The sequence below is a fragment of the Labeo rohita genome, chromosome 20, assembly GCF_022985175.1.
Source record: "Labeo rohita strain BAU-BD-2019 chromosome 20, IGBB_LRoh.1.0, whole genome shotgun sequence".
Classification (NCBI taxonomy): Eukaryota; Metazoa; Chordata; class Actinopteri; order Cypriniformes; family Cyprinidae; genus Labeo; species Labeo rohita.
The window spans coordinates 7,884,195-7,897,033 of NC_066888.1; the positions used below are offsets into that span (position 1 = coordinate 7,884,195).

The window sequence follows — 12,839 nt, forward strand, 5'->3', positions numbered from 1 at the left end:
TAGACCCTTATGACTGGTTTTATGATCCAGGATCACATGTAGAGAATTATTTTTGAAAGTATATGTATTTAATTGTTTAATTTAGTTTTATTCCCCACTCTGATCTGAACAGGGAACAGAATTCCTCTGATTTCTCAACAGAATTGTTTTCTGTTATGTTTTGGAATTGAAATTTGTTTTGGAATTTATTTGGTTAAAAATGGTATTCAATCTCTCACACACCTCAGAAGGGTGTTTGAAGGAGAAGGGCAAACTAGTGGGTTAACAGCAGACTAAGTATAATGATTCACAGTCTGTTACTCAATAGCAGATGTTTAGACACTGAATGCTGTGGTAGATCAGTCCCAGCTTTCTTACAAACCTCAGTCATCAAAAATCCAGCCAAACCCCACAGATTAAAGATAACAAATGTGTCCACACTCCATTTTGTGTTTGAGTACTAAGCAATTGCAATTTTCAGTGCACTTTGTTTGTCTGTTCTTTTTACACTTTTAAACACTATTTTTCCACCCTGAAGTCTAATGAAATTGTTAGTTGAGGTTGCTTAAAGGGATAGCACACCAAAAAATGAAAATTCTGTCATTATTCACCCTCATGTCGTTAAAAACCCGCAAGGTCTATCAAATTCCTCACAAATTAAGATATTTTTGATGAAATCCGAAAGCTTTCTGACCCTGCATAGACAGCAACACAACTGACACGTTCAAGGCCCAGAAAGGTAGTAAGGACATCATTAAAATAGTCCATCAGTGATTCAACCTTAATTTTATGAAGCTACGAGAATACTTTCTGTGCGCAAAGCAAGCAATAACTTTGAGGGTGAACTAGCCCTTTAAGCCAAAATCTAATATTACATGACTGTTTTTACCCTCTGTCTGACACTTTTAATTGAGCTGCCTGTTTTTGGTTTCTGTACCTTTAAGTATTCTGTATGTAAATGTTATAATTACTAACCCACGGCTGTCCATGATACTTGTAGAAAACAGTTTGTTGACGTTTCCATTTGTCTCAGTTTAGCTGGCACATGTCCCTTCAAAAGCAGGCTCATGGAAACTCATTTTTGATCCAGGTTTTTTTGGGCCAATCACATAAGCCGTAAAAGCCATGTGGCTAAACACTCCGAAGCTGCAAAACTGTGTCGTGACAACACTGTTTGGCTGATGGCACAAAAATAACGCATACAGTCCCAAACCCTTGAAGTGGCGACTGTCCATTACATACTTTTAAAGAGCTTGGCGAAAGCATGCACTATCATGTAATGAATCACTTGCTGTTTTCTGTTTTGTAAGAATACGTGGCAACCTTTGAATTACTGTAGATGGAAATGATTTTCAGGTCCAGATGTTGTAGTTGTTGCAGGAGGGACTAACTTGACTTTTCTAACCTGACAAAACTTGACCCTCTCTTTGTGCAGGTGTACTTGCATGATTTGGGTTGACGTAAATACTGAAAAAGCATTAAAGGGATAGTTCACCCAAAAATGAAAATTCTGTCATTAATTACTCACCCTCATGTCGTTCCAAACCCGTAAGGCCGTTCATCTTCAGAACAGAAATTAAGATATTCTGATGAAATCCTAGAGCTTTCGGACCTTGCATAGACAGCAATGCAACTACCACGTTCAAGGTGCAGAAAGGTAGTAAGAACATTCAGCAGTTTCTTCTATTCTGTGTCAGTCTTTAACGTGTGCGTGTGGTGGACTATTTTAATGATGTCCTTACTACCTTTCTGGGCCTTGAACGTGTCAGTTGTGTTGCTGTCTATGCAGGGTCAGCTCTCAGATTTCATCAAAAATATGATGAACGAAGGTCTTAGGGGTTTGGAACGACATGAGGGTGAGCAATTAATGGCAGAATTTTCATTTTCGGGTGAACTATCCCTTTAATATTATATATAGAGTGTCATATGTAAATGGAGCCATAAGGAATTCTAAATAAGCCATTATTGTAGTTTAGTTTCCAAAAACTGAGTGGAAAATCCAATTTTCTGTGACATGACCCCTTTAAAATTTGTGAAAATGTGCGTATACTTTATAAGCCATGAGTAGAAACCTTCTCTTTTAAACATAGGCAATCATGTATTCTGGCTGTCTCAGCGTAGAGTCTGTGGCAGAAATCTGCTTTCCTCATTTACCACGGTTGGGAAAGATTAGCACATGGGTCTGGGCTGGTTTTAAAGCGCCATCATTGTCTCCATGTAGACTGGGATGCTCGTGCCAAACCCTCCAACCAGACAACCAGCCATCCCTCTCCTCTACTTGTTGCCTTGGAGACCAGTGAAACCACAGGTGCACGTCTGCTTCTCCTCTCTCTCCTGTAGAGAGGGGTCGTGTGGTTCTGGCGGGCAGGTGAGCCGGAGCCATACCCGGACGCCGTGCCGGAGCTGGTGAATGATGTACGTCAGTCTCTGATGTTGTTTTGCAGGCGTGTTGATGGCTAATTGAGGGCAGATGGAAGACCGGTGGTGGAAGTTATGAATGAAGTCATGGGGAGTGTATTTGAATTACCCCGCACCCCGGGTGGAAACGGCACGCTGGGCCAATGGCTCCTCCAACAGTGTGAAAAACACAAACGCACACTCATAAATGTGAAATAAAGTTGCTTCCCCCAACCGTTTGGCAATTGCTAGCTTGTCGGCCCGTCTAATCAAACCTTTCCCTTAATTGCCTTGTGTGGTGTGTCAGTAAACACCGCTGATCATTGCTATAGCGACTGTTCTGTAACTGCGATAATATCAGAGTGCTTTCATCATCCCGTCTCACTTATTTTTGTGCTTAATACGAGAGCCGAGATCAAAGCCGCACGGGTTGAATTTCATGCCTTGTGTGAGTTGTGTTTTTTGGTAAAGTGAAATGTGGCTCTGGAAGCCCCTGATGGAGGGCAGACAGCTTAATTAGGTGGAGAACAGCTTCTTTGATCTAAAAATATATGCCAGTGTTGCCTGTTGAGGCAGTTTTAAAGGTGCCTCTGTGTTCACTAGACATGAAGGGTCTCGAGTGCTAGGTCTAATCCTCCACCCTGCTTTTTAGTTTCCTCAATACTTTGCAAACGTGGACTCATTGATAATGGGCAATTTATTTCAAAATATACTTTGAAGGCTCTTGGGAGAATCAGGCTAATCTGAGTTCTATTTTAAGTCTGTGTTTAGAGAAGGGCTCTCTAACTCCAGTGATGACTTTAGAAACAAGTCCACTTTAGCCCACCTTACGATTAATTCCGAACACCTGGATTAGCTTGTTTGGGTGTTTCTAGTTAGGGTTAGAGCTAAATTCAGCAGGACACTGACCCCACCAGACTGGATTTGAAAAGCCTTGATTTCCAGGTATGATTCTTTTTTAGGATATGTGAGGTCTCGTGTTCCTATCCTGGATGAGCCACTGATTTGTCTGCGTATCCTGGACGAGCTCCCAATTTGTCTGCATATCCCGGACGAGCCCCCAATTTCTCTGCATATCTTGAATGAGCCCCCAATTTGTTTGCATATCCTGGACGAGCCCCCGATTTGTTTGTTTATCATGGACATGCCCCAAGATTTGTCTGATTATTATAAACGAGCCCCCAATTTGTCTGCGTATCCTGAACGAGCCCTCGATTTGTCTACGTCTAGAGTTGTGGTTTCCAATCCTGGTTCTGGGGACCCACAGCACTGCACATTTTGCATGTCTCTCTTATGAAACACCCGATTCAGATCATCAGCTCAGGAAACCACTTGTTTAGAGCCAATCCTGATCCTGAAGGGATATCTTTCTGCAGATTTCAGGTCTAACACTTCTTCAGCACACCTGGCGGTTGTTTTTAAGTAATCCTAAACACTTTGTTTAGCTGGTTCAGGTGGGTTTGATTATGCTTGGAGCTAAACTCTGCAGATGCAGGGGTTGGCTACCTCTGGTTTAGGGCACTGGGTTCCATCCAGCCCCCCAATACTGCACATTTTAAGTCTCCTTAATCAAACACACCTGATTCAGCTCATCAGGCCATTAGTAGAGGCTGCAAGACCTGGGCTGAATCTGAAATCCGAGCACTTTGTAAAATGAATGGATGATAGATGATTCCGCTGTAGACGCCATCTTCTGTCAAAATGCGGCAAATTCGGCACGCCACTCTCACAGTTGCATTAAAGGTATTCTGTAGCCATTGAGCATACATCAGTTGTACACTTGTTATTGCTGTGCATTGTGGGATTGAATAAGTGCATTTGATAGTGTCCATGAAGGCTTAGACACCACTAAAAATGTGTGCCCTCAAGTAGTGCCCTGTTTAAGGGTATGGGGCGATTTCGGACATAGGGCTGGAATTGGTGTGTCGGACAAAGAAGACAAGCAAAATATACAATGTTGGGGGCTCAAGGAACATGAATGGGAATCACTGATTTAGAGCACATGTGTTGAGCTTAATGGATGTTCTGAGTAATGCCACACCATGATGGTTTCGTCTGCCAGAACTGGCCCCCTGACTGAGCCTGGTTTCTCCTAAGGTTTTTTTCTTTCTGTCACCAATGGAGTTTGGTTTCTTTTTTTAAATTTGCGTTTATATAGCGCTGTCTTTGAGTACTGAGTATTGGAAATTATTAAGAGAGGAGGGCATTTGGCCAGGACACTGGGGATACACCCCTACTCTTTACGAGAAGTGCCATGGGATTTTAATGACCACAGAGAGTCAGGACCTCGGTTTAACGTCTTATCCGAAGGACGGTACTTTTTACAGTATAGCGTCCTTGTCACTATACTGGGGCATTAAGACCCACATAGACCACAGTTTTTCCAGGAGGTTTCCCATTTAAGTACTAACCAGGTTCGACCCTGCGCAGAACCTGATTTTACCAAGTACGACATGTTCCTGGATCAACATCTTTGTTGACCCTGGAACAACATGGTGATTAACCAATCAGATTTGAAAAAAAAGTTTATAGTTTTTGTGAAGTTTAGTTTTTGCTTTCTAGCAATCCTGAAGACACTGATTGGCTTGCTTAGGTGTGTTTTATTAGGATTGGAGCTAAACTCTGCTGGAAAGTGAATCTGGAGGGGCACCTTTGCTATACAGTATCTCGTAATATTGTTGATCGTAAGGATTAGTTCACTTCCAGAACAAAAAATTATGGACAATTTACTCGCCCCCTTGTCATCCAAGATGGTAATGTCTTTCTTTCATCAGTCGTTAAGAAATTATGTTTTTGAGGAAAGTATTTCAGGAATTTTCTCCATATAGTGGACTTCTATGGTGCCCATGAGTTTGAACTTCCAAAATGCAGTTTAAAAAGGGCTCTAAACGATCCCAGCCAAAGAAGAAGGGTCTTATCTAGCGAAATGATTGTCCATCTTCTTAAATAAATTAATATTTATACACTTTTTAACCTCAAATGCTCGTCTTGTTTAGCTTTGTGATGCGCATGCGTCCGGTTCGATACAGTTAGGTTAGGTCGAAAAAAAACTTGAAAATTTCAAAATTGTCCAACATCGCTGCAGAAGTACTGACCCAGTGTGAATGTGCAAAGAAGATCAAATGCAGTTTAAAAAAAGGGTAAAACAGCGATGTAGGACGATTTTGAATTTGGAGGAGAAAATGAGATGGGAGTTTTTTGACCTAACCTAACTATCTTGAACCAGATGGATGTGCATTGCAGAGCTAGACAAGACAAGCATTTGTGTTTAAAAAGTGTAGAAATAATAATTTATTTAACAAGATGACCAGTCGTTTAGAGCCCTTTGAAGCTGCATTTAAACTGCATTTTGGACGTTCAAAATCTGGGGCACCATTGAATTCCACTATATGGAGAAAATTCCTGGAATGTTTTCCTCAAAAAACATAATTTCTTTAAGGGGGTGAGTAAATTATCTGTAAATTTTTGTTCTGGAAGTGAACTAATCCTTTAATAAAGATACTGAAAGACTGAAGATGTAAATGACAGTAATTTGTCTTTTTTGTATTTCAGAGCATAGGAAAGGGTTCACTCTGGTCTATTGATCCGGACTACAGACACAATCTGATTCAGGCGCTAAAGAAGACTCCATATCATCCGTATTCCCCTCGGCTTCCAAAACCTTCTACCTCCCCATCTGCCTCTCCTCAGCAATACCACAGGTAACGCCTCAGTTTCTCACTCCGTTTTTTTGGCCGTTCATTTCTTTCTTTTTCCTCTCTTTTCTTCCCTTCTGCACCTACCAGTTATTGCTTTTTCCTCCTCGTCGGTTTGTTTTCTTCTAGTACTTTGATTCACACTTTCCATTTTTCCCTGAAAATCTTAGTCCAGACTTTTCCGTTTCTATAAAAAGAGCATGAGCACAGAAACCTGTCCTAGAGTGGAATAACAAAATGTGACGGAGAGGATGTTAAATTTACCACGGTATGAATAATTTTGAGTGTAAATGAGGCTTAAACAAATCTTCTCTTTAAGAGGGAACAAAGATCATATACAAGCCTTTCACAGGTGGCCTTTCTTATGACCTTCCTGTAAAGAACACATTGATCCGTTGTGTGAGGGTTTTGGGTCAGTTCCTCACTCATTCCTGAACACTCTGTCAGCAACTGGACACGGTCCTCTGGGGAATCTGTGGGATGTAAAGAAACGGCACACGCTTGCCCTTCCTGAGTCGTTTCTTCTCCTCTGCTGTTGCTGTGACGACCAGAGTACCTCCATGGCAACACATGCATAAGACAGGTGGAACAGTAGCACAAAGCTATTTGTCTGGCAAAAGAAGAAAAAAAACAGAGATAGGACAGACAGTTAGTGCTAAGAAATACATTATAGGCTTAGCAACACTAAACTCCATAGCAACAGAAGATGTCGGGTGCCTGTTTTCTTGCTTTTTCTTTGACTTTTTTTTTTTTTTTTTTTTTTTTTTTTTTTACCCCACTTCCTCTTGTGGAATGAAGGAGCTGTTCTCAGTAGTTTGTGGTCTCTAGTTCTCTTTTGGGAAATGAAAGTCAGTTACTGAGTAAACAGTTGTAGAGTCAATTATACAGCTGTTCTGTTTACAAACACAAAGCTTTTTAGCAAGCTTTTTTGCTCTTTCATTTAAAGAAGTGGCTTTATTTGATCAAGTTCAGAGTCTTAGAGACAAACAAGTGAGCACTGATCAAACCTGATAGTCTGAATGTATTCACTGTTGTTGTAAAAAAAAAATCAAGTCAAGGCAGTTTTTACATTACTTTAACTTTCAGCTTGATTTTAAGTCGGTTTAATTCAAATTTCCTGATAATTTCCTCACCCCATGTTATCCAAGATGTTTCTGTCTTTCTTTCTTAAGTGGAAAAGAAATTAAGGTTTTTGAGGAAAACATTTCAGGATTTTTCTCCATATAGTGGACTTCAATGGTGGCCAATGAGTTGAAAGTCCAAACTGCAGTTTCAATGCAGCTTCAAAGGGCTCTACACAATCCCAGCCGAAGAATAAGGGTCTTATCTAGTAAAACGATCAATCATTTTCTGTATAAAAATAAAAATTTATATACTTTTTAACCACAAATGCTCATCTTGCACTAGCTCTGCAATGTGTGTCTACGACTTCAGGCATTACGTAATCAGTGTTGGGCATGTTACGTTAAAAAAGTAATTAGTTATAGTTACTAGTTACTTTTCACAAACAGTAATTATAAAAATAACTAATTACCAGGGAAAGTTACTATTGTGTTACTTTTTAAAAATATATATGTCAAATAACTTGGATGTGCTCAATATTAAATATGTAAAATGAATGAAATTTAAATGAAACGAATACAATTTTTAGTTTACTCACCAGGCAAATATTAAATATCTGATATACTATTATATTGTAGTCAGCATTTGAAACGGATCAAAAAAGTTCATCTAAGGTGTCCTAAGACAAGAATGGGTATTGTTTTGGTTTTAGGACAACTTTGAAAGGTTTTAATCCACTTTAAAAGTTGACTACTATACATATATAAAGCTCAATGGCACAGTTTTTTAAATATCTGAAAGTACACTTAGCATCAGTCAGTCAGGCATTATGATATGACATTATGATCATTTAGACAACAAAACTATTACGAATTCTACTACTAATAACAATATAAAACACCAGTTCTGCATGGTATGTAAGTCTCTTTCTCACTGTCTTTCTTTGTGTGTGAAAGACAAAGCGACGGCTAGTCGTGTGCCCTCAAATTAGAGTTTGCGGTTCGTCAAATACAGGTACGCTGCGCTTCCATTCAGATGAACTGAAAAATAAAATTAAAAGAAAATATAGTAACGTCACATTTTATCGTAAAGAGCGTTGTAATAGAGGAAACAGTAATTAGTTTGATTACTTGTTACTGAAAAAAATAACGGCATTTATTTATAACACAGTTATTTCCATCTCTGTACGTAATAACGTTGGAAAGATCACATGCCAATGACTGAAGAAAGAAATAACGTTACATGAACATCTTGAAAGACATGGGGGTGAGTAAATGATCACGTTGCAGGGTTTAGGCTGACAGATTGATTAGAGAAGTTCAACAGAGAAGTAAAAATTAAAAAGGTAAATGAAAAAAATAAACCCATGCATTGATTGTTTAAAGTAAGATCAATAATATGCATTTAGAAAATAGATTAGGTGAGACTACTTTAATGTGTGTTGTATCCACTGGAATACTAATGTATTTATTATGCAATTAGAACTGCTGAGGCTCAATGCAAAAATTTTACCACTACTAAATTGCACTTGTTATTAATTTGCTGATCTCTGCATATCAGACCTACAAAACCCCAGGATCGACAGTGGGATAATGAGATAAGGAATGTAATGTCAGACTTCTCGTCTGTGAACCCCAATAACACCCCCAACGTTAAGTTCCTATCACTTAAAAAAGTGATGCCTATGGTGAGTTTGAGGATCTGGTTTCAAAACTAAAGGAGTAAGTCAATCTAAGCGGAAGGATAATATTAACTGTTATTGGAAGTACAAGACACTGGGATGCATTGCTTTAGACGGTCAAGTAATCATGGTAAATAATGGGATTTCCAAGCCTCGCCAGAAAGTCTGTACTCGTTCAATTACACTTTTGCTCTACCTCTCAGTCTCCAGTTTGCATTCCACACCATCATATCTCATATATACTTAGAGTTTCCTCCCTTCTGATTTTATCTGATTTTGACTAGGATTTCAGAAGTTCATAAAACAAAAGTTTTTTTCATTATGTGATTTTTATCACTCAATGCTTTTCACAGTATCTGGATTTTCTCTCTCTTACATTCCCGCTCTGTTTGTGTCCCTCAGTCCTCCACTATGGCCAGGGAGTCCACTCTTCAGAAAAAATGGAGGAGTGCTCTTACAAGGTAAAAGCCCTATGTTTTTTTTGACATTTCTTTTATTTTGTTTTTTAAAGATTTCATTGTATCAAATGTTTTGTGGATTTAATCCATTTATTAGCTTGGAAACCATCCATATGCAACTCTACAATGTTGATAAATTAACCTTTTAGTGGATGTGCACTACCTTTCAGAACTTTGGGGTCAGCAAGATTTTAATTTATTTATCACGGCTGCATTTAATTGATCAAAACTACAATAAAAGTATATACAGTAAAATTTGGATTTTTTTTACTATTAAAAACAACTGGTTTCTGTTTGAATATATAATAAAATGTAATTTATTCCTGTGATTTTAAAGCTTAATTTTTAGCCTGTTTACTCCAGTCACATGATCCTTCAGAAATCATTCTAATATGCTGATATGCTACTCAAAAAAACATTTATTATTATTATGTTGAAAACAGTAGAATTTTAGGTTCCTTTGATGAATAGAGAGTTCAGAAGATCAGCATATATCTAAAATAGAAATCTTTTGTAACATTATAAATGTCTTTATCATCACTTTTAAACAATTTAAAGCATCCTAAATAAAAGTATTAATTTCTATAATTTCACAGTCATGTGAAAAAGTTAGGACACCCTATTGAATTTCATGGTTTTCTGTATCAGGACATAATAAGAAGAAGAAGAAGAAGAAATGTCTGGTCCTTGGCAGGTCTTAACATTTGGAAAATAAATTCTCAGATAAACATCATCACATGACCTATCACACAGTGTCATTATTTATTTAACAAAAATACAGCCAAGAGGGAAAGACCATGTGTGACAAAGTTAGTACACCCTATGAGTCAGTTGTCTGTAGATCCACTTTTAGCAGCAATAACTTGAAGCATTCAGTTTCTATGTGACTTCATCATCACTATCAGTGTCTCACATCATTCTGGAGGAATTTGGACCACTCTTCTTTTCAACGTTGCTCCAGTTTATTGAGGTTTGTGGGCATTTGCTTATGCACAGCTCTCAACACAGCATTTGAGTCAGGATGAGCTCTGGACTTGGACTGGGCTATTGCAACACCTTGATTCTTTTCTTTTCAGCCATTCTGTTGTAGATTTGCTGCTGTGCTAGGGAATCATTGTCCTGTTGCATGACCCAATTTTGGTCCAACTTTAGATATCGGCCTGATGCCCTCACATTTGACTCTACAATACTTTGATATACAATGGAGCTCATGGCCAACTCAATGACTGTGAGGTGCCCAGGTCCTGTGGCTACAAAACAAGCCCAAAATGATAAGCCCTTCTCCAGCATGCTTGTCTTTTGGTATGAGGTGTTTGTGCTGATATGCTCTTTAGGTTTTCACCAAACTTAGCGCTGTGCATTATGGCCAAACATCTCCACTTTGGTCCCGTCTGTTCAAAGGACATTATTCTAGAAGACCTGTGTTCTGTTCAGATGCAACTTTGCAGACCTAAACTGTGCTGGAATGTTTTTTTTTTTTTTTTTTTTTTTTTTTTTTTTAGATAGAAGAGGCTTTCTTCTGCCAAGCCTTCCAAACATGCCATTTTTGTCCTATATTTTTCTAATGGTATTGTCATGAACTTTATCATTTAACATGTTAACTGAGGCCTGTAGAGTCTGAGGTGTAGTTCTTGGGTTGTCTGCCATTTCTCTGAGCTTTACACGGTCTGATCTTGGGGTGCATTTTCTGGGACGTCCACTCCTGGAAGGAGAGGTGTCTGTTTTAAATGTCTTCCACTTTAAAAATAAACTTCAAATTGTTTGAAAATGGCCGTGTTACTCTTCTCAGATTGATGACAGCAACAGTTCCTTCTCTAAGATGATTGCTGATGTCTTACCTCCTTGGCATTGTGTTAACACACACCTGAAGGCTCCAGACCAGCAAATTGCCAAAGCGTCTGCTTTTATAGAGGTGCTCAGACTTGCTGATGATCAGTTAATCAAAGGTGTTTGATTAGCAGTGCTTGACTGTTATTTACCCTCTTAATTCCAGTGTTAACAGTGAGGGTGTCCTAACTTTGTCACACATGGCTTTTCCATTTTGGCTTTATTTTTGTTCAGTAAATAATGACACGGTGCAGTTTGTTCATCTGAGGTTTTATTTTTGAAATTTTAAGACCAGCCAAGGCTTTTTTTTTTTTTTTTTTTTTAATGATGTCCAGATACAGAAAACCATGGAATTCAATAGGATGTCCTAACTTTTTCACATGACTGTATATATCAGATAAACACTGATCTTTGGATCTTTCTATTTATCAAAGAATTCTGAAATAAAAGTACTCAGTTGTTTAAAATATTGATGATAATAGTAATAAATGTTTCTTGAACAGCAAATCAGCATATTAGAATGATTTCTGAAGGATCATGTGACACTTAAGACGGGAGCAATGATGCTGAAAATTTAGTTTTGATTAAAGGAATAAATTACATTTTAAAATATATTCAAAAAGAAAACAGTTGTTTTAAATAGTAAAAATATTTCACAATTTTACTGCTTTTGCTGTATTTTGGATAAAAAAATGCAGGCTTGATGAGCAGAAGATACATTTTTAAAAAAACATTAAAAATCTTACTGTTCAAAATCTTTTGACTAGTAGTGTAGTTAATTTTTTTGTTTGTTTTTTAATCTTACTTTTACAATTTAAAGTCTATCTCTAATAGGAAAAGAGAACACAAATTGATGACTTGGATTTTTGTCCAATAAAATGCTCTTTAGAATAAAATAACCCATCTCATACCACCTGCTGTCATCCAACAAATAGCAAATCATTTTTGTAGCTGTGACATTGCTGTTTTGTTCATTAGTCTGTTAGCCATGTAAAAGTATTTTTAAAAGGGTGATAAGTCCCACCTGAACGTGAAAGAAAACTGTCTGTCATGTGATTTTATGCAGTCTTTAAAAGCACCTTGCAGGAGACATTTGATTTTGATTTATAAAAAACCCTCTTTATCACACAAATAGCTGCTTTGCGCCTACAGATTATCTTTGTAATATCTTGGGAATCATTCTTTTTTTTTTTTTTTCTTTTTACCACTGATTCTCTCATTTCCCACAACTGCTCGTTCATCTCTCTCTTTCAGTCCATCTGTTTGTCTCTCTCTCTCTCTCTTTGGCTCCCTGTTGGTGTCCCAGCCGCTTAAATGTCCATTCGATTCCAATCAGGGTGCTCTCTTTCCACTCCACGGCGAGCAGCTAAATGGAAGGAAATGGATACATTATCTGTCTGTAGTGGCTCCTCTCTCCTTCTCGTCTGCTCTTGATAATGGAATAATGGAGGCAGAGCTGCCTGTGAAAAGTGTCTGAGCAGGGCTATTGGCATTTGAGTGATGTGAATGTCTTGATGGCTGTCTACATAAAAGCAAAGAGCTCAGTGTGTGTGTATGTGTGTCAGGTGCTCGACTGGACAGTCTTAGCTTAAGGCTGCTTCACTTAAGCTTCCTACCAGCCAGTGTCATAGTGCTTAGAGTTTGCGAGTGGCTGGACACCTGTGATGGCTGTCTAGTGTCCTTTCGCCGTGTCCCTTAAAGCGATAGCTCACCCCAAAATGAAACTTCTGTCATCATTTG

At 38.3% G+C, this 12,839-nt stretch overlaps 1 protein-coding gene across 2 annotated transcripts in view; it reads left to right on the forward strand.

Annotated features, from left to right (window-relative positions):
- ches1 (checkpoint suppressor 1) overlaps positions 1–12,839 on the forward strand; it is a 56,775-nt gene that overhangs the window by 32,385 nt on the left and 11,551 nt on the right. For both annotated transcript variants that reach the window (XM_051138530.1, XM_051138532.1), the window contains exons 3-4: positions 5,929–6,077; positions 9,217–9,275. In XM_051138530.1, coding sequence (XP_050994487.1) covers positions 5,929–6,077; positions 9,217–9,275 — 208 coding nt within the window. The remainder of the gene's footprint in view (positions 1–5,928; positions 6,078–9,216; positions 9,276–12,839) is intronic.